Genomic DNA, 19,518 nt, shown 5'->3' with positions numbered 1-19,518 from the left:
GGTGCCGCGGCGGCCGCTCCCGCCCCGCCCGCCATCACGTCCCCATCACTGCCGGTGTAAGAGTGCCGCACCTCGGCCAGCGCGGGAACACCGGCTGCGCTCTGACCGGGCTCCGGCGGCCGAGAGAGGGCGGGGGCAGCCGCCGCAGCACCGAGCGGCTCCCGCGGGGCTGCAGCCCCCGAGCCCGGGGCCGGCCGTGCCTCCCGCCCTCGCTGTCAGCGCCCGGGCCGCGACCACCGTGCCTCCCGCGGGGGGCGCGCGGCGGGCACGCTCCTCCCTCCGCCCGGTGCGCGTTGGTACAGTCCGTCCGCGGCACCGCCCCTGTCCCTGCGCCGCTTCCGCCCTTCCGCCCCGCGCCGCGCGCCGCCCGCCATGGTGAGAGCGCCGGGCCGCAATCCGCCGGCATCCCCCGGGACCGAAACCCGGGATCCGCCGGCATCCCGCGGGACCCAAACCCGGGATCCGCCGGCATCCCCCGGGACCGAAACCCGGGATCCGCCGGCATCCCCCGGGACCGGCACCCGGGATCCGCCGGCATCCCGCGGGACCCAAACCCGGGATCCGCCGGCATCCCCCGGGACCGAAACCCGGGATCCATGGGCATCTGGGGCCAGCAACCCGGGATCCGCCGTGTCCCACCGGGACCGGGAATCCCGGCAGTCCGCCCGCATCGCACCGGGCCTGTGCACTGTTGCTGCGGGGGCTGAGGGCGGGCGGGATGCGGGCCCGGGGATACTGACGGGGGTACTGACGGCCTGTCCGCCGCCCGCAGGCCAAGATCAAGGCCCGAGACCTGCGCGGGAAGAAGAAGGAGGAGCTGCTGAAGCAGTTGGAGGATCTGAAGGTGGAGCTGTCGCAGCTGCGCGTGGCCAAAGTGACCGGCGGGGCCGCCTCCAAGCTGTCCAAGATGTGAGTGGGGCCGGGGCGAGCGGGGCTGGGCAGGGGCCGCCGAGCCCCGGGTGCGCCGTGTGTGAGAGCTGCTCCCGCAGGCTGTGCTTGTTGGGTGCTGTAAAAAAACCAAACTAAAACAGCGGCGTGGCAAGGGGACACATCTCAGCAGGCCTGGGAGCCGGTCCCTGTGTCTGCTCGGAGATGAGCCGGCGCTGCCGGTGTTTGATGTAGTGTGGTGCGGTGTTGGGGGTCCGGAGCTCACACGGCTTCTGTACCCCGGTCTGATCCATGGAGCTCGTCCTGCACCGTGTCCTGAGCTCCCTCTCTTTCCCACCTGCAGCCGAGTGGTGCGCAAATCCATTGCCAGAGTGTTGACTGTCATCAACCAGACCCAGAAGGAGAACTTGAGGAAGTTCTACAAGGTGAGGACAAACACCTTCCCTAAAAAACCTTTACACTCTTACTCTTTACAATTACAAAGTTCCTGGAAGGATTGCTACTTAAAAGCATAAAACTCAATGGAAACCTATCAATTATGTTCAGTTTAAAGTTCTCTGGTTGTGATTGCTTTTTAAATATTAATGCAAGAATTGTGCAAGCTTGATGTGAGTCTGCTTTTGCAGGAGAGTCTTCTGGCAGCATCCCTTCTGTGGAGTGGGGTGAACTTGCTCGGAGGTGTAGTTTGCAGAAATGCAGATACTCTTTTATTTTAAATTTAATCATCTTGCAGGTGACCAAGAAATTATTTAATTTAGTAAGGTTCTGTAATTTTTAGAATATCACTTCCTGGAGTTTTAATTAGATTATATTAGATCATATTGAAGAAAAAAGAGCTTTTCGAGAGGTGCTGGATAACTGGGGCTTGTAAGATTAGGCATTACTTAAACCTGAGCCAGAGCTGCTGCAAAAGCTACAGAGAGGAGTCTCCTAAACTTGCAGGCTGTAATGATAATCCCAAGGAAAGGAAGCTTGGACAGTGGTGCTGTGGCAGGAGCTCAGCTCAGCTCGGAGCAGTGTCTGAACTCAGCTGCTGTGTCTTTGCAAACAGGGCAAGAAGTACAAGCCCCTGGATCTGCGGCCCAAGAAGACCCGGGCCATGCGGCGCCGGCTCAACAAGCACGAGGAGAACCTCAAGACCAAGAAGCAACAGCGAAAGGAGCGATTGTACCCGGCCCGGAAATTCGCCATCAAGGCATAGCCCTGAGCAAGCTGCAGCTGCAGGCTGGGGGCTGGGGATGGCTCATTAAATGGAGTTTGGTTTGGTTTGGAAGTGTCACTGGTGGTTTCTTTGGTAGTGGTGGGTAAAGAGGCCGTGAAGGAGTCATCAGCTTAGTGGAGGGAAATGGGAGGATTCACAGAAGGGGAGCTGTGACTGCTAATGAAAATCCAGACCTGGGAGTTCATTTTCCTCTGAGGAACAGGCAGTGAATGGTTATGGATCTGTGAGGCTGGTTCAACCAGACATGTAAAAAATATTTAACCTGAGATTGATGTAAAATAGAAGCTTTTACAAATGTTGGTAGTCAATTGATATTTATCACTATCACAGTTAAAAGTTTTATCTTGTGTCAGTGTTTAAATGCTAATAGAACTGAGGGATTTTACAGGACTTGATGGAAACTTGTCAGCCCTTAAGGTTCAGATCCCTGGGCAGCTCATAGCTCTGGAGAACCCCCTGGGGAGGAGGGATAGTGTCAGACCAGGTGTTCTCTGTAGGTGTGGGTGCTGCTGAGGGCACACGAGTTCAGGGTGTGAAAAAGGTCTGAGCTCCAAGGGTGGCACTGCTGGACTCCAGGGCATCCGTGCCCTCACAATTCCACACTTCTTTCTACCTGCAAAGCACAGCACGGGTTAAATGGTTTGTCCTTGTCCCCCATGGAGTTCTGTGGCACTCAGAGATGGAGTTGCAATTCCAAAAGCCTTTTTTGGTCCTGATTGCGAGGAAGAGTTCCGTGCTGCTGGAGCGTGGGGGCTGCAGCACTCATGGTTTGAGTTAGTGCAGCCAATGCATTCAAACATAAAAAATTCCCTATCCATTAGGGAGTTCCTAGATTGGATCCAGATTCTGTTTAGGAAAAAGATGTTAATTCTACTCCCTCAATTAAGGATTTTTAAGCCTCAAGCTAGTTTTATCCAGAGAGGCCTAATCCCATGTGGTGCAGGGATTTTCCCCTACATGGTGGCGTTGCGAGGGGTGGCTGCGCTGTGATGTCACCCTGGCTGTGCCATGGCTTTGTTTGGAGCACGGCTGGATGGGACGTGTCTGGCAGCGAGAGGACCTGGGCTGGGGCTGGCACAGCGCTGGGCCAGGCTGCCAGAGTGCGCCGTGGGACGGCGAGCTGCGTGTGGGAACCGCTCCTTGGCTCGCCCGCGTTCCCAGGAAGGCAGGCAGGGTTACAGAGGGCTGTGTCTCCATGGCTGAGCGTCCTGCTCTGCTGCCAGAGCTGCTCCAGCGGGAGCAGGAGCTGCTTGCCCAGCACAGGCACCCCTGTGAGGATCCCTGCTCCGCACACCCCTGTCCAGGAGCCTCATGCCAGAAGGAGACAGGAGAGGAGCTGATCCCCTGTGCTGGGAATGGGGCAGGCTGGGGCAGGTGGCTGCTGCCAGATCGTGCCTGGCTGCATTTGTGCTTCTCTTTGGAGAGGTGTGTGCCCCAGCAGCGTGGCTGAGGGGAGCCTGGTGGCTGTGCCAGCATTCCTGACACCACAGCAAAGCAAACACGGGGTGAACTCCGCACTGCAGAGACTGGTGGCAGTGTCAGGGTGGGCTCCAGGTGTCACCTTCCACCCCAGGCTCAGGAGCAGCTGCACTGCTGAGAGGATCTGCTGTCCCAAGGGTCCAATCAGTGCAGATCACTGCTGTGCCAATCAAGAGGGTGGGAAACACAAAAATGAGGGGAAACCCCAACTAAACAGGCACTGAGCATCCAGGAGCCATTCCATGCTGAAGTGGGAGGCAGTAGGAGATCAGCTCAGGCTTCAGTTTGTGCACAGCCCACAGCAGCCATTTGAGATGAGCATGTTTCTGGCTCTGCACTAAATCCTGGGGCTGAATTACTCCATCCACCCATAGCTGTGTGACAAAACCAACCAGTCCGGCCCTTCCATCAGAGCTGCCCTGTTCTGTTACAGGAGACATCCTGCAGACAAGCAGCCCTTTAAGTGACCAGGAACAACAGCCTGATTGAGAGGACACAGAGGTGAATCCATGAGCTTCCTTCAGGGCACAGGTGGAGAACTCTTGTTCCTGCTGTGAGAGCAAGGCAGAGCCTGTCCTGGCTGGGGGCTCTGGGGGTCTGTGCAGGTTCCTCCTTTATCAGCCAGCCCCAGAGGGTGCCCACGCTGCCCCAGCTCCTTGGCAGAAGCTGCTGCTGTCAGGGCTGAGTGAGCACTCTCCTGTCCCCACACATGTCCCACCTGGCTGTGGGGTGGGTTGTTGGGACCCTGCTGTGCTTCAGGGCTGACCCCACACAGCTCCCGACGCCAGCCCTGGGTTTAGCACCGGTGTTTGCAGAACCTCGGAGGCTCCAGCTGTTTATTTGCTCCTTGTAACTGAAGACGTCCCTCAGCACTGGAGAGGTTTCCTGGGAAAAGACGTTCTTCAACAAATAAATAATTTCCCGGGCGGGGATGATGATGGAGGAGCAGCTGCTGGCTGGCTGCAGGGCACGGCCCAGGGCTGGTGCTGCTGCAGAGGGAGCCCTGGCCCTGCGCCCTGGAACTCATCCAGCAGGACCAGATGTTTGTGCCCAGCACAGCAGGACCGGCCCTGAGCGGATGGTGTCTGTGGGAGCTGGCAGCACCCACCCTGGACCTGATTCTGCATCTGGGGGTGGGGAGGAGGGGCTGCAGAGGGGACAGATGTGAGCTGTGCAATCACAGAGTCTCCTAGGATGGGAAAACCCTCAAGACTGAGTCTAACTGTAAACCAAATATTGCTGAGGAAAGCCTAGGACCCACCTCCCTTGGCTGTGTTTGCTGTGATGGATGCAATCCCCAGGTCTGCTCACGCTCCTGGCATTGCTCCTGTCACCCTCCTCTCCTGGTTTCTGCACACAGTGGGACGTGTGGGCAGCAGGACATGGAGGGACATCCCACGTGCTTTGTGGGGCAGGGAGCTCAGGAACGACCACCTGGGCACGTCCCAGTGCCCTCGGCTGTGCCGTGCCCAGCACAGGCATGCTGGAAGAGCTGTCCCTGCGTGCGAGCAGCGTGTCTGGTGCATCTGGTGACCACAGGCTGTGAGGCCTGGCAGGAAAATGCCGTGTCCTGCTGGCCTCATGGACGCAGGACCCTGCCCAGGGCCCTGAATGCTCGTTTTGTTGGCCGGTCTGGGGGAGGACTTGCCCCCTCACCGCCCTGGTCCTGCTGCTCCATGAATACCGGCAGTGTGTGGACGCGGGCGCTGCGCCGCAGGGCTCTGCTCCCGCCGTCCTGGGGCTCCCAGGAAAAGGTGGCCCCAGGGTCTAGTGCTGGGGGCTGCTGCTGCTGGGCCCCTGGCTCCCAGCCAGCCTGGCTGTGCTCTGGGGGAGATGGAGAACACCCCTGCATCAGGCTGAGCAGAGCCCAGCCATGAGAGCTCCCTGCCATGCTGTGTGTGCCATGGGTGCTGCCAGGGAAGGGAGGGGTGTTTGCAGGTGCACCCTGCCACGGTGAGCCCGGGGTGCTGTGGAGCTGGTGGTGTAAGCCTGGGAAAGATTTCTGTTTCCACTGGTGAGTGAGTCAGCGGCGGCACCGCCAAGGCCCGTGGCTCCCCTCCCTTCCCTCCGGCCACCACCGCCCACCACCCGCTGCCCAGCCCTTTCCCACAGCTGCTCGGGGTCATCAGCCTTGGCACCTGTGTCCCCACATCACGCCACGTCCCTGCACTGCCCTGCAGCTCCTGGAGACTGACCGGAGGCCCTGGTGGCACCAATGTTCTCCTACCAAACACATCCCTGCGTGGGCAGCAAATGGGTGGGGGCACAGCGTGAGGGCTGTGGGGCTGGCACTGAGCCTTCTGCTCCCCAGGGATGACCTGGAGCTGCTGCCATGGGTGGACACCCTGTCCCAAGCAGAGCCCTCTGCTGTGCCCGGACAGCTGAGCTGCAAGGGATCCAGTGGGGTGGAACAAGGAGTGAAGTTTGGTGCAGCCTCAGTGGTGCCAACAGACTGCAACCACGGGCAGGCTCTGGCCAGGATGTCACCTGCCCACTGTACATCCTGGCCATCCAAAGACTGGCCACCCCTGGCTCGCCCCAGCCCTGACACAGCTCAGCACTGGGCCAGCACCGTGGGGAGAGCAGGACGCCAGCCTGGACAGCAGGGCCAGGAAGGAGGCAAAACCACCACAAACAAACCAGCCCGGCCAGTAACTGAGAAGGAGGCGGGGGGGATCAGGGCTCGCTGCCCAGCTGCACTGAGAACAGGAGGAGATTTCGGGAGCAGGGTTCGTGGCAGCAGAGCCACCTGCCCAGATGGCCTCAGCTGCCCTTGCCCAGGCGCCACATCACCGTCACGGGGGCTTCGAGCACCGCAGCCCCCCAACATCCCTGTCTCAAGCTTCATTTGCTGCTTGCTGCTGAACTGAGAGATTTTAATCTTTTAATCACGTTATGAGCCGAGGTGGTGCCGGCCACGCACAGGAGGAATGTCTGGAAGTCAGCAGCGCCTGTCGCAGCGGGAGCCCATCCTGCCCCCACCCACATGTCCCCACTCTGTGCTGCTCAGGGACCCCAGCCCGGCTCGTCCTGCCACTGGAACTGGGACCAGGGACAGAATCTGGGACCAGAGACCAGGACCACCCGTGCCAGAACAAGGATCAGCTCACAAAGAGCTGCTGGGACTGAAACTCCCCACCACAGCCCAAAGGACCCAACACAACGTGGTGCTCTGGCCATGTGGGTTCCGTTCCTCCCTCCGCATGTTTTCCGAGCGAGGGGAGCGGAGGGGTGTCCATAGCCCAGCCCAGCACGGAGCCACGGCAGCCCCTGCGGAAGAACAACAAAGCCCTGGAATTAGAGATGTGCTGGGAGTTTACTTTACCACAAAAAAATGTCAGAAATCCGTATTGTTTGTACAGGGATTTGCTGGGGATCGCTAGATAAAAGCCTGGCAGGGACCCAGTCGGGGGGAAAAGTCGGCCGGCTCCTTTCTGGTGGCGAGGACCCGCGGCCGAGAGAGGGGAGCAGGGCAGGGCTGGGGGGCTCGGGGCAGGGCAGGGACAGGGACAGGGACAGGGACATGGGCAGAAGCAGGGGCAGGGGCGGGCGGTGCTGCCGTGAGCCAGAGGAGAACCTTGGAGCAGCGTGGGGCCAGCAGAAGGGATGCCAGGCTGCCCCGCGCCTGGCTTCAGGTCTTCGCCGTGGGAAGGAAACCTTTCCTCATGCGGGAACACGGGCGGTGCCAGCTCCGTGGTCACCGTGCGGGGCCGGTGGCACCGAGGGGACACTGCGGAGGGCTCGGGGAGCGGGGGCCGCTCTCACCCGGGGCCCCCCCGGCAGCTCCGCGCTCGCCAAGTCCTGCAGAGCGCCAGGGCAGCTGCTCCCCGTGCCCACGCTCAGCTGCTCCGGCGGCTCTGGGGCTGCAGCTCAGGCTGGACAATGCCACAGCTTGTCCCCAGGACGCGGCAGGGCTGCGCCGGAGCCTCCTGCCTCTGCAGTGCCGTGGCACCGTGCTGGTGCTGTGGGCAGATGTGCCTGCAAGGTGTGGAACAGCGGGGACAGCATCCCCTGGGCGCTCCTGGCTGGGGAAGTCGGGTCAGAGGACAAGGATGGAGGGACAGGGACAGTGAGGGATGGGGATGGTGAGCACCCACCCTGCCCACTCCTCCCTGCCCAGCTTCAGGACAAATGACAACACACGCAGCCCGCTCTCGCATCTGTTATGTTTTAATACTGTTCACGTCTAAAATGACCAAAACCAAGCCAAGCGCTCGCAGCCCTCGCTCTGGCTCACACGGAGAGTGAGAGGCCCGAGGGCTGCCCTGTCCAGTGCTGGGTGCAGGGTGCAGGGTGTACAGGTGGGTGTGCAGGTGGGTGTGCAGATGGGTGTGCAGGTGGGTGTGCAGGTGGGTGTGCAGGTGGATGTGCAGGTGGGTGTGCAGGTGGATGTGCAGGTGGATGTGCAGGTGGGTGTGCGGGTGGGTGTGCAGGTGGGTGTGTAGGTCGGTGTGCGGGTGGGTGTGCGGGCAGGACACCCCGGGCAGGCTCCTCCACGCCTGCTGCCGAAGGGGCCTTGCACGGCTCCAGTGAATGCATTTAAATAACAAACTCACGATCAGCAAAAGCAAAGGCATCTTAACCACATTTCCTAAAATAGCGACTGGCACCTGTTCCTGGCGCCTGGCAGTGAGGGGGCCCGCCCGCCCCACGGGGCCAGGACATGGGGCTGTCCCGGCCCTGGCACCGCTGGCAGCTGGCACTGATGGCACACACAGTCCTGGTGGGCGCGCAGGGAGCGTGGCTGGGCTGGGGGCAGTGCAGGAGGTGCTCAGTGCGCTGCTGCAGGGCGGGCACTGCCAGCAGTGGCAGAGGGACGCGGGGCTGGGCTCCCCTCTGTGTCCCTGGGAAGGCCATGCTGGCCCAGCTGCCACAGCCCCAGGGCCACCTTGTCACAGGGGGCTCTGCTGGGGACTGCCCTTAGGTGCTCCCCCTGCCCTACAGCCCAGCGGGCACGGGGCGGGTGATGGCCATAGCAGATGGGGAAGGTTTTGGGGTGGAAGCCGGGCTCTTGGCACGGCCCTGGCTGGAGCTGGGGTGCCAGGGCCAGGCTGTGTCAGGGTGCCCCAGCCAGGCACGGCGCAGGGTGGGCGCAGGAGTGCAGTGGGACCCGCCCGGGCACTCAGACCACGAAGCGGAGCCCGTATGTCATCTGATGGCCGTTGTCCCAGGCATAGAGCACCTTCTCCTTGGGGTTGTAGTCAACCTGCGTGGTGAAGGAGTAGTGGTTGAGGAAGGGCAGCCGGAGCTCTGCCTCCGTGTCTGTGTGCGTGTCAAAGGCGTAGGAGATCTGCCCTTCCTTTTGGCTGTAGGTGTCCACAGCATAGAGGATGCCGCAGATGATGAAGCAGTTCCCGTAGGTGTTGCGCTTCAGCCCCGTCTTCCAGGTGGTTTCCTTGCGCACCGAGAGGTCCACGGGGTCAAGCCGGCTGAGGACGATCACCTCCTGCTGTGAGTAGTCATAGTCCACCGAGGGGTAGATGACCCAGAGCCCGCTCTCATCCACAGCGAAGTCGATGTCCGAGTGGCCCCTCCACTTCCAGGGCGTCGTGTCCTCGTACACCACGTCGTGCAGCTGCGCCCAGCCAGCCACGTACCGCTCCTTCAGGTCGTACTTGATGATGTTCTTGGTGAAGGCACGGTTGTAGTAGAAGGCCCCTCTGTACACCACGTGCCCGGTGCCAATCCAGTTGTAGGGCAGCTTATAGAGGTTGCTCCAGCGGCCTGTGAGCGGGTGGGAGAGGTGCTGGGACCACACAGCACTGGGGTCCCATCCACGATGGCCAGAGCATGCTGGCAGCAGCACGGGACTTGTGTCCCCTTTGCTGCCCTCTGGATGCTGCCCACCGCCCCAGGGCCCAGCCCAGCTGGTCACACAGCACTGGACACCACCCAGGAGCAGCCAGGGCCCCTGTGCCCACTCACCCTGCTTGAAGCTGTCGAGGCTCCTGAACTCCACCAGGCTGTTGCCGTAGTAGTAGTTGGTGACGTAGATGCGGTCATCCTTGGCTGCCGGGTCCTTCATCCAGGCCCCCTCGTTGCGCCCGTAGCTGTGGTGCTCCGTGGGGGGCTCCACTGACTCGATGGTGCCTTCGCACTCTGCCTCCTTGACTGGGTACCCAGGGGGAGGAACAGAAAGGCTTAGCCCTGCCCCAGGCACCTGAGTCCTTCTCCTCCCCCATAGCAGATTGCTGCTGGTTTAGCTTGGCCAGGGGCACTGGGAGCACAGGGCTGGGTGCCTCTCCCAGCTCACCCACCTCTGTTTGGTGTTTCGGGGTCCCTGGTGCTGTCAGCCCCCTGCCCGAGCCCAGGGCCGGGGGGGCTGCGGGTGGTGCTGCGGGGGTCCGGGGTGGTGCTGGGCGCAGCCGTGGTGCTGGGCACGGTGGTCTCTGTCTGCACAACAGCTTGGGCTGGGGTGCCCTCAGCTGAGGGAGGCGGGGGACCCCTCTCCTCCTGCTGCTCTGACACAACTGCCCCTCTCACAGGGCCCTCTGTGGGGGGACAAGCTGGGGGTCAGTGAGTTTGCAGGGGCAGGCCCTGGCCCTCCACCCCAGTGGAGGTGTCCCCCCAGCCCCCATCCCCGCCCTGTCCCAGACTCACCGCGGCTGCCAGCCGGACCCTCGGCCGCTCCCACCTGCCCAACCTTGTAGTACGTGATGCCTCGGACCACAGTCTGCTGGTGTGCCAGGGGCTTGGGCTTGGCCGTGGGCTGGGACCCCGCCCTGGCCTTGCTGTTCTCCTTTTTGGGCTTTTCTGGCTTCAGTGGCTTCTCCTTGGGTGCTCGGGGGCTGGCTCTGTCCCCCAGCGCCTTGCGGGTGCTGGGGTACCGTCCTGCCTCCTTCTCTCGGCCGCCTGTCGTGTCCTGGGGGGCACAGCCTGCTTGGATCCCCTTCCCTCCCACGCCCTCCTCGTCCCTGCCACCACGGTGCCAGGCAGCGGGCACAGGCTCCAGCCCAGGGGTTACCCCAAAGCACCCACCACAAGCCTGGGGGAGCTTGGCAGCCCCCAGTGTGCCTGCATGGGGCTGGGTCAGAGGCATCTGTGCCTTGGGGTACCTGTGCCTTGCTCTCGGGGATGGCAGCCGCATCCTTCTGCAGCAGCTGGTAGCCCAGGTTGGAGATCTCCTTCTTGATGCTGATCATGATGTCAGAGTAGTTCTCGTAGCGTTTCATCTGGTCGGTGAGGTGCTGGACGCTCTCCTTCATGAAGTCATTCTCCCTGCTCAGGTTGGTCTTGATGGTCTGCAGGAGAGGAGAGGCTGGAGCCCCGTTCAGGGAGCTCACGGACGGTGCTGAGCAGTGCAGTGGGGAGCACCATGGGGATGGTGCTGCTGGAGCTCGCTCACCTCCTCCAGCGTGTTCATCTGTGCCACCACCTTGTTGATGTAGGAGTGCACCTTCATCAGGTCCATGCTGTACAGCGTTCCCTCCAGCAGGTCCACCATGGACTGCAGCTGCGGAGGGTGGCAGGGATGGGGTGAGGACTGGGGCACAGGGCACAGGGCACAGCCTGGGCAGAGGTCTGCCCCCATTCCCAGCACACCACAGATACCTTGAAGAGCTCAGGGGCCTGCTTCTTCAGCTTCTCCATCTTCCACTCGTTCTCACAGGGGTTGAGCGAGGAGGGGGGCGCGGTGCAGGAGCACTTGCAGTCGGCCCCCGAGCTCACCGTCTCCACGGTGTAGAAATCCTCCACGCGCGCGCTGCCGTTCCTGACGCGGCTGCAGGCGTCCTTGCTGAGCGGCCGCAGGATGCACTTGCAGCGGCAGTCGGAGCCCTCCGAGGTCATCCGGACCTGGTCCACATCACCCAGAGCCTGCGGGACATGTGATGAGCCTGATGTCCCACCAGACCCCTCAGGGCCAACCCCAGCACACCATCACAGCCCACTCCCTCGCTGCTGCTTGCCCAGAGTCTCTCTTGTCTAGTCCAGAGCACCCTGTCCCACTGCTCTGCACCCAGGGTGACAGGGACAAAGCCCAGGGAGCTGCTCATCCCTGCAGCCACCAGTGTTTGTGGTCAGGCACTTCAGTCTCATTTCTGTGGCTGTTTCCCAGCCTCCAGCAAGACCTCTGTGAGCAGGGATGGTGTCAAGAGGACCCAGCAGCCCCTCTGTGCCCCACAGCACAGCTCCAAGCCCACACAGGGCTCCTTGTTTGTGGTGACATGCAGCCACCTCGGGGTGAGCTCGGCCCCTCGGTCTGCTGCGATGGCCCGAGGCACAGGCTCAAGGACTCCCTTGTTTCCACACATGGCCCTGATTCACACACTGCCGAGCCCAGGGTGCTTTTCAGCTGGTTTAGCTCATTTCTCCCGTTGTGCTCAGGGGAGCTGAGCCCCTCTCACCCCATGCCACAGGCTATGCACCCATGGGGACCCCAGGCATGGCCAGGCCGCTCTGGGTGTCCCATGTGCAGGATGAGCCTGCTCCGAGCATCCCGGAGGATGAGAGCCGGGAGAGGCAGCGTGGTGACCCCGGAGGGAAGAGGGCTCTGCCCATAGGGACTCTGACTCATCCTGGGAAACACAACGGTGGCAGAGCTGGGAAACAAGTTGAGCTCTGGCTCCCGGTTCTCCCCAGAACACAGCGGAGCACAGAGCGGCGTGGGAAAGGGCAGAGGCCCCGGGGTCCATGTCCTGCTGCAGCCAGCACCCATGGCCACACAGGGACCCTCCTTCCTGCCAGCAGAGCTGCTGCGCTGGTGGCACCAGGGGCTCTCCCTGAGCTGGGCACGGACCCCCAGCTCCTCACAGCCCACATGGGCCAGGGGCTTCCTCCCCTTTCTGAAGGGCTGCAAAACTTCACACATTTTGCATTTCAAAAAAACCTCTTTCGTTCAAAGGGAAACCAGGTCCTGCTGGCTGAAGGGAAACACCAGGAAGCCAAAGGGCTGTAAATTGAGCAGAACCTAATCAAGCTCTCAGCAGGGAGTGGGGCAGGGACCCCCTCCCCAAACGCCATCTCGCCAGGCTCGCACGTCCCCGGGTCCCCTGACCTCCCCCATGGCCAGGCCAGCACTTGTGCAAACAGGCAGGATTCACAGCCCGGCCCCTCTGCAGAGCCAGCAGCAGCCAGAGCCGCTGTCCTGGCCACGAGCAGTGTCCATGTGTGTGCACAGCTCTGCCTGAGCTCCTGGAGCACACACAGCCCGGTGGGAATCCCATGTGAGATCCTGCTGTGCCCCACTGGGGGCACATTCAGTTCCTGCCAGCACCCTGAGCACGGGGCAGCGCTGAAGGTGCCACTGCTGCAGCACAGCCTGACCTCCTGCACATGCTCCCAGCACCTTCTGCAGGACAGGGCTCGCTCCTGAGGGAGCAGGTGACCGTGGGCTGTGCATCCCTCCTGGCCCTGGCACGCTGTGGTGGGACACACCTATCCCGCTGAGGCTGGGCTGAGCAGGTGGGGCCCAGAGCAGCAAGCCCACTGGAGCAGCCACAACACTGCACAGTGTGGAGGTGTCCAGAGCACAAACTTCTCCACGGCATGAAGGGCCAGCCCCTCCCCAGAGATCCATTTGGCTCTGGCCGTGTCCATCTCGCGTGGGTAACGCGCTGCGGGTGTCTCTGCACCGTGCCCGTGCATCTCTCCATCTTCAGTGGGGCCGTAACACTAAACCTCTCTCTGCTGTTCACCAGCTTCCCTAAACAGGAACTACATGTTCTATTTATACAGAAAAGCCCATAAGCAAGGAAGTATTAAAAACCAGGCTCCCACGTGGGGACACTCCGCGAGGGTCGCCCAGGGTGGAACATGGGCTGGGTGCCCTCTGTCAGCCTGTACCTGGCTCCACAGGGCACAGCCACAGCAGAGCATGCACAGACCCCTCCTCAACACCACACAGCTTTGGGCACCTGGGTGCAGGAGGCAGCCCGTGCTGCTCTGCTTTCTCTAGGTGGGAATCTGTGAGCTCCCCAAGAATCCTGCGTGGGGAGCTGATTCTTTCCCTGGGCTCCCCCACTTGCTGCTGCCTCTCCTCCCGAGCAGGTCCTGGGCTCCACGGGGGCTGCACACCCACGGCTGGTGTGGGAGAGTGTCCCTGCACTTTGCTGAGGGTTTCCTCACTGCAAGTTTTTTATGAGCTGGGTAATTTTCCCGATTTCCGGGACCTCTTGCAAGAGCATCCATGTGAGCACAGAGTTTGTGACATTATTTGGAGAAAGCGGGACCTTTGACAATGACCCTTGGCCGGATTTTAAGCTGTCCTGTGGCTGCTGCCAGAGGACTCGTCTCGGAGGAAAACACCCTGTGTTGATAAGCTGCTGCACCACACGCCTCTGGCACAGCTGCTGGGAGGCATGTCCCCGTCACGGGAGGGAAACCATGTCACCCTGCTCTTCCTCCTCCTCCCAGGCTTGGCACAAGGTGTCGAACACGTCCTGCAGCTGAGGCAGAACGGTGCTGGCAGGGCTGGGCCGTGGCTGACGGCGGCCAGGCCCCGGTGCTGGCGCTGCTTGGGCGTCCCGTGTCGGTCACGGGGACAGAGCCATGCCAAGCGCTTGTGTGGCACACGCATGCCCACCGATGGGATCCCATCCAACCGCAAGAATGGAGAAAAAACATCTGAGAACCTGCGGGGAGGGAGGGATGGAGGAGGCACCGCGTGGATCACTGCGTGCTGCCAGCATCACCCCTGGCACCCCGCCGGGAACCCGAGCAGCAGGGCATTCCAGGCTTTGGATATCTGTTCCAAGCTAAGTGCTGCCGACAACAGCTGTGTTAGAGTCGTTTTACACCAAACGTCTTGGGAAATCCCGTCTTTTTAACATTTGGTGATCCTAGCAGTAGCTGCTCCCACCACCATTCCTCTGGGCTGGGTCCCGGTGTCCCTGCTCCGGCCCCGCTGCGGCCACTGACCCCGATGGGAGACGTGTTCCAGCTGGAACCGAGGGCTCGGGGACGCACGGGGGAGGCTGGCTCCCCCTCTGCCCGCTCCCGCTCCTCATCCCCGCGGGGGAAGGCTTGTCTGGGCTGTTCACTCTGGCACGGACTCGCTCCCTGCAGCGCCCATCGCAGCGCCGGGGTTTGGGCACCTTCCAACCGCTCCAACGCGCCCGCCGCCCGGGTCACTCCCAGCACCGCACCCCGGCCGCGATGGGAGCACCGGCACCGAACCCCAGCGCTGCCCGGAACCCGCGTCCCCGCCGCTCCGACCGGGCACAGAGAGCAGCGACCGCGGGGGACACCGCAGGGACGGGGCTGCCCCCGCCCGCTGCCGACCCCGCCGTGATCGCTCCCGGCCGCGACCGCGATCCCGGTCCCGACCCCAGCCGGTGCCGGTGCCGGTGCCGGTCCGGCCCGTCCTTACCGTGGCGGCGCCGCGCACCGCGGCCAGCGCCGGGAGCAGGAGCGCGGGGAGCAGCAGCGCCCGCATGGCGAGAGCGGCGGTGACCGCCCGCACCGAGCGCCCGCTCCGCCCGGCCCGGCCCGGCCCGTCCCGGCGGCGGGGAGGAGCCGCCCGTCCCGTCCGCCCGTCCGCCCCGTCCCGCCCCGCCCCGTCCCGCCGGCGGCACCGGCCCCAGCAGCGGCGCCGCGGAGCGGGGGCGGCGCGTTCCCCCGGGTGGAGCCGGCCGTGCCCGCCGCGGGGCTCCCGCCGTACCGGGGCTGCCCCGTGCCCCGTGCCCCGTCCGGGGCTGCCAGTCCCTCCCCGGGCTGCCCGATCCCCTCCTCGGAGCAGGCGGTGCCCCCGGGGGAGCCCGGCCGGACCCTGGCCGGGGCTGCGCGGCTTCCCCGGGCTGTGCCCCGTGCCCTGTGCCCGGCTCCCCGCCTCTCGCGGTGCCCGTGCCCGGTGCGGGTTCCCCGTGCCCTGTGCCCGGCTCCCCGCCTCTCGCGGTGCCCGTGCCCGGTGCAGGTTCCCCGTGCCCGGCTCCCCCTCTCTCGCGGTGCCCGTGCCCGGTGCGGGTTCCCCGTGCCCTGTGCCCGGCTCCCCGCCTCTCGCGGTGCCCGTGCCCGGTGCGGGTTCCCCGCTCGCGGTGCGCGGAGCCGCGGGCAGCGCTCGGGGCTCGGCCGGAGGGTGCCCCCTGCTGCCCCGCCGCTCCCGGTGCACCGGCCCGGGGGAGCCGGGGCGGGCCGGGGCGCGGAGCCCGCGGGGCGGGGCGGGCCGGAGGGGCTCGGGGCGGGCCGGGGGGCGAGGCCGTCGGGGCCGGGCCGCGGCTCCCCGCGGGCGGCGCTCGGACTACGGCTCCCGTGGTGCCCCGGGGGGGCGGAGCGCGGCCGGCCCGGCCGAGCGCGGCGCGGCCCTGGCTGTCAGCAGCGCCCGAGCGGCCATGGGGCAGCGCGGCCGCCGGGGCCGCTGAGACCGCCGAGCCCCGGCCCGGCCCGGCCCGGCGCGGCCCCGGCGCCGCCATGGAGCTGGAGCCGCCCGCGGAGCTCCCGGAGCCCCGCGCCGCCAGCAAGGGGCCGCCGCACAGCGGTGAGTGCAGCGCGGGGGGTCCGGGCGGGCCGGGGGCGCGGGGCTCGGCGGTACCGGCGGCTCCGCCTGCCCGATGCGGGCCCGCAACTTCGGGCGGCCGCGGGGCGCAACAAAGGGGCCGTGCCCCCGGGCCGGGGCTCGGCGGGACCCGCGGCGGGTGCCCTGGGACAGCGCGGCGTTCCCTGCGAATTCCACTTGTTTTTGGCAGGAATCGCCTGTTCCCCGTGCGGGCAGCGCGGGGCTCGGTCCGAGCGCTCCGGGCCGGTGTCCCGGGGCAGCCCCGCCGGGCCCCGGTACCGCCCGCCGGTCCCGGCCGTGCCCCGCGGCTGCTCCCGGTGCCCCGCGGGTGTCTCGGCTCGGTCCCTGTGAGCCGGACCCTGCCCGGGGTTTATGGGCACCATTTGGGACCCTTTTACACTTCCCGTATGCAGATGCCGCATCTGCACTTGAATGTCCCTGCCAATTTTTATGGTTTACAATTGCTTTTTACCATCTTAAGGTACTCGGGTTCTCTACAAAGGGTTTGCTCAGACAAAAGAGGCTTTTTATCAGGCAGCATCCTCGGTTTTCGAGATACGGGCGGTACCAAAAGATAGGCAGTGTGGGAGCTGCAGAAATTTCTGTATTTTCTGCATTTCTGTAGCCGCCCTGATGGGCAATGTGGAGTTGTCCCTGGAAGCACTTTATTCCTCCTCGCCTAATTAGATGTCCAGTTGGATGAAAGACACTTAATACTCTTAGATACTTTAATAACACTCTTAATACTTTAATACAGCCTTAATACTTTTTGAACTTTCTGATTTAATTTGTGAAGTGTCTGTTGCTTTAGTGTCCATAAGAGCGCAACAATATTAATGCTTTGTCCGCATTTGCTGTTTTTCCCACAGATGCGGGATTTTGGGGGAAATCTCTTTTGATTAATCAGATTAGCTTTAAGAGTTTCTTGTGTAGCTGCTTCTTGTGACAGACGTAGCTGTGGCTGTGGTTAGGCTTTTGAATGGGTGATGTAACAACCTTTTACTACTTTGCCTTCAAAAATGTGAAATACTGGTGCGGTGTTGAGACATTGCTTGACCTTCAGTCTTTCTAAAGCCTCTGGGGGAGGAGCAGGAAAGATTGGGTTGTTAATTCATGGTTTTATAAACTACCTGAAAATGATAATGGCACATGAAGACTCTGAATATTTCGTTTCCTTAAGAAAGATTCGTGGTACTTTTGATACCTTGGGGAGCAGCATCCTAACTCTTAACAAAACCAGTGAAAATTGTATGAGGACAGAGGTATAAAAGTCAGATCGTGTTCTTGGTGTTAAAATGTTAATGTTAAAATCATTAATGAACTTAAGCTCTGCACGTGGCTTCTGTGTTAACCCAGAGTAAACTGCTGCAAGGTTATTGGCGCCTTCAGTGAGAGAAGCCTCGGGATAACTTTGAAATGCAGGGCTGTAGTTTTATTTCAGCAGTTACGGGCAATTGCAGCCTCATTATTTGAGGGGACACTTGACGTTCTTAGAACATAAGATGATGGTTTTCCCTTGCCAATTTGAGTGCTTCCTCTTCCATGTAAGAGACATATTTTGTCATTGAGCAAATCAATGGCAAAGCGTAAAACTAGTTTATTTCTAAAAGCAATTTCGTTAAGGCATTCATTTTTCCTGCAGTAGTAGCAATTGTTTCTCAATGGGGTCCCATTTAAAACCAGTTTTGTTATAGCTTCAGCTGGCATCTTTTTCCTCTGTGAGTGAGACATGATGGCTTTTACATGGTTTTAATTATTTTATGTTTTAGCTAAAATAAGGACACAACAGATTATCTAGAATTAAGGTAACTTTGTTGTCTGCTGTGGTCTTGGAAGGCAGATTTATCAGGAAACTGCTTGAATTTTGTGTTCCCGTAAAGCTACCAGAGTTTCAGATGGGCAGATTACTGATCTGGATAAACTTCATACCAGAGAAAAGAGGAAAGTTGTCAGAGCACAAAGAATGTAAGGTTTTCAAAGAAAAATCCCTTTGCCTGCATCCCTTCCCTTTTCCACAGCATTCCCAAACTTTACTGGCACACACTGACATTTTTAGTGGTTCTTTATGCTTGGTTGCTTTGCATCTGATGAGATAAGCCTTTGCTTAACAAAGACTATTTCATTGATATAGTTGGGTCTTAGTTTACTTGCTATAAACATTTCTTTGAAGATTTAGGAAGGAAAACAAATGGAGTTGTCGAATGGCAACGTGCTGAAGTCAAATGTTTCTGAATAAACAAGCAGCTACAGTGCTATTTCAGCTCAGCATTGGCTTGTTGGATGTGGATGTCTCTTTTTTTCGTAAATAATAAAAGAAAATAATTCATAGAATTCTGAACTCAGTTCTGTGATGGGAAATGAAAGACTTGTAACATAGGAATAATTTAAAATTTAACTCCTTTGTGTGATTTGATGGTAAAAATGGAAAAGCACCTCTTGGTATAAAGTTGGAATTTGGTATTGATGGCTTCTGTAGATCATTAATCAGGAAAATGGGTTTATGCATGCCTTTTTGTGCTGAGCCCAGGACTAGTGCTGTGTGTTGGGCAGATGCAGTGTGTGGTGTGACACTGCAACAACAGGATTTTTTGCCTGCTTTTTTATAAAACAGTATAAAAATAAAGTATTGTGGAAAATAAGGGAACTTTCCCATCTGGGAGACTAATTCTTGATTGCTGGGAAGCAATAGCTATCTTTCTGTCTTGCCTCTGGCAAGTCCTTTGTGGTATTTCTTTTTTTTGGTGGGGAAAATATACCAGGGGTTTATTGAATTACTCTTCAAGTCCTACGTGGTAGAGCTTTGAACAGATGCATTTACACCAGCATTCTGTGAGAATGGGAGCACAGTTTATCCTGTTGATAAACTGCCTATTTAAATAAAGCCTTCAGCAGTGTAATCTGGTAATTCTAATTAAGTCATTTACATAGGGAATTGGCCCAGGGTTTCATCAGATGGCTGCTGGGGAGCTGAAATGCATTCTTTCCCTCCAGCTGTATTAAACCAGCCTTTTGATCCTGTCCTTTTTTTAGCCTTTAAGCCAAAGTGGTTATCACTGTGCAGAGTTAATTGAGAAAGGGAAGTTGGGGGACAAGGGGACCCTTCGAGCTTTAGCTTTGGTCTTAATTATTACAATTCTAATTACATAATTAGAAGACTTCCAGATTTTATGTGTTGATAAAAATGATTCTGTACAGGTTTTGTTAGAAAGAGGAAATACTCCACGGAGAGGCAGGCTTCAGTGAAGTTCTTTATTGGTAAATGATTGCCAGTAAGTTATCTGGAAAGCAGTATATGCCTGGGGTATCTGAGTTTTCCCCAGCACTTCGATAAGGAGGTTTCATTTACCCAGGGTGGACCCCCCGTCCTTCAGAGACACAAGTTACATGTCTAACTTCCATTGCCTAATCATCCCAGCTGTAGGCTTGTAGAGGTGGTGAAATTTAAACTTGGAGAAATGTCTGGTCAGTGTGAAAGATTAATTTTTTAAAGCCCTTTTTT

At 60.1% G+C, this 19,518-nt stretch overlaps 4 protein-coding genes across 5 annotated transcripts in view; 2 read left to right on the top strand and 2 right to left on the bottom strand.

Moving 5' to 3' along the window:
- Positions 1 to 374, bottom strand: part of SCAI (suppressor of cancer cell invasion) — a 33,110-nt gene extending 32,736 nt beyond the window's left edge. Inside the window, exon 1 of the mRNA XM_033077848.1 lies at positions 301 to 374. Coding sequence (XP_032933739.1) covers positions 301 to 374 — 74 coding nt within the window. The remainder of the gene's footprint in view (positions 1 to 300) is intronic.
- RPL35 (ribosomal protein L35) lies at positions 332 to 2,156 on the top strand. The gene is made up of 4 exons (XM_033077615.2): positions 332 to 375; positions 773 to 909; positions 1,232 to 1,313; positions 1,940 to 2,156. The coding sequence occupies exons 1-4, from the start codon at positions 373 to 375 to the stop codon at positions 2,087 to 2,089; spliced, it is 372 nt and encodes a 123-aa protein (XP_032933506.1). The 5' UTR covers positions 332 to 372; the 3' UTR covers positions 2,090 to 2,156.
- A 5,836-nt stretch (positions 2,157 to 7,992) lies between these two features.
- OLFML2A (olfactomedin like 2A) lies at positions 7,993 to 14,963 on the bottom strand. The gene is made up of 8 exons (XM_033077822.1): positions 14,898 to 14,963; positions 11,141 to 11,404; positions 10,935 to 11,042; positions 10,645 to 10,830; positions 10,190 to 10,451; positions 9,847 to 10,080; positions 9,515 to 9,700; positions 7,993 to 9,313 (listed from the first exon to the last, which is right to left on the bottom strand). The coding sequence occupies exons 1-8, from the start codon at positions 14,961 to 14,963 to the stop codon at positions 8,712 to 8,714; spliced, it is 1,908 nt and encodes a 635-aa protein (XP_032933713.1). The 3' UTR covers positions 7,993 to 8,711.
- A 965-nt stretch (positions 14,964 to 15,928) lies between these two features.
- NR6A1 (nuclear receptor subfamily 6 group A member 1) overlaps positions 15,929 to 19,518 on the top strand; it is a 73,571-nt gene continuing 69,981 nt past the window's right edge. For both annotated transcript variants that reach the window (XM_033077527.2, XM_033077525.1), the window contains exon 1: positions 15,929 to 16,001. In XM_033077527.2, the coding sequence (XP_032933418.1) occupies positions 15,935 to 16,001 (67 nt within the window). In that variant the 5' untranslated portion in view covers positions 15,929 to 15,934. The remainder of the gene's footprint in view (positions 16,002 to 19,518) is intronic.

The sequence above is a fragment of the Catharus ustulatus genome, chromosome 21 (assembly GCF_009819885.2).
Source record: "Catharus ustulatus isolate bCatUst1 chromosome 21, bCatUst1.pri.v2, whole genome shotgun sequence".
NCBI classification, from domain to species: domain Eukaryota; kingdom Metazoa; phylum Chordata; class Aves; order Passeriformes; family Turdidae; genus Catharus; species Catharus ustulatus.
This window is presented reverse-complemented; position numbering and strand designations above follow the sequence as displayed.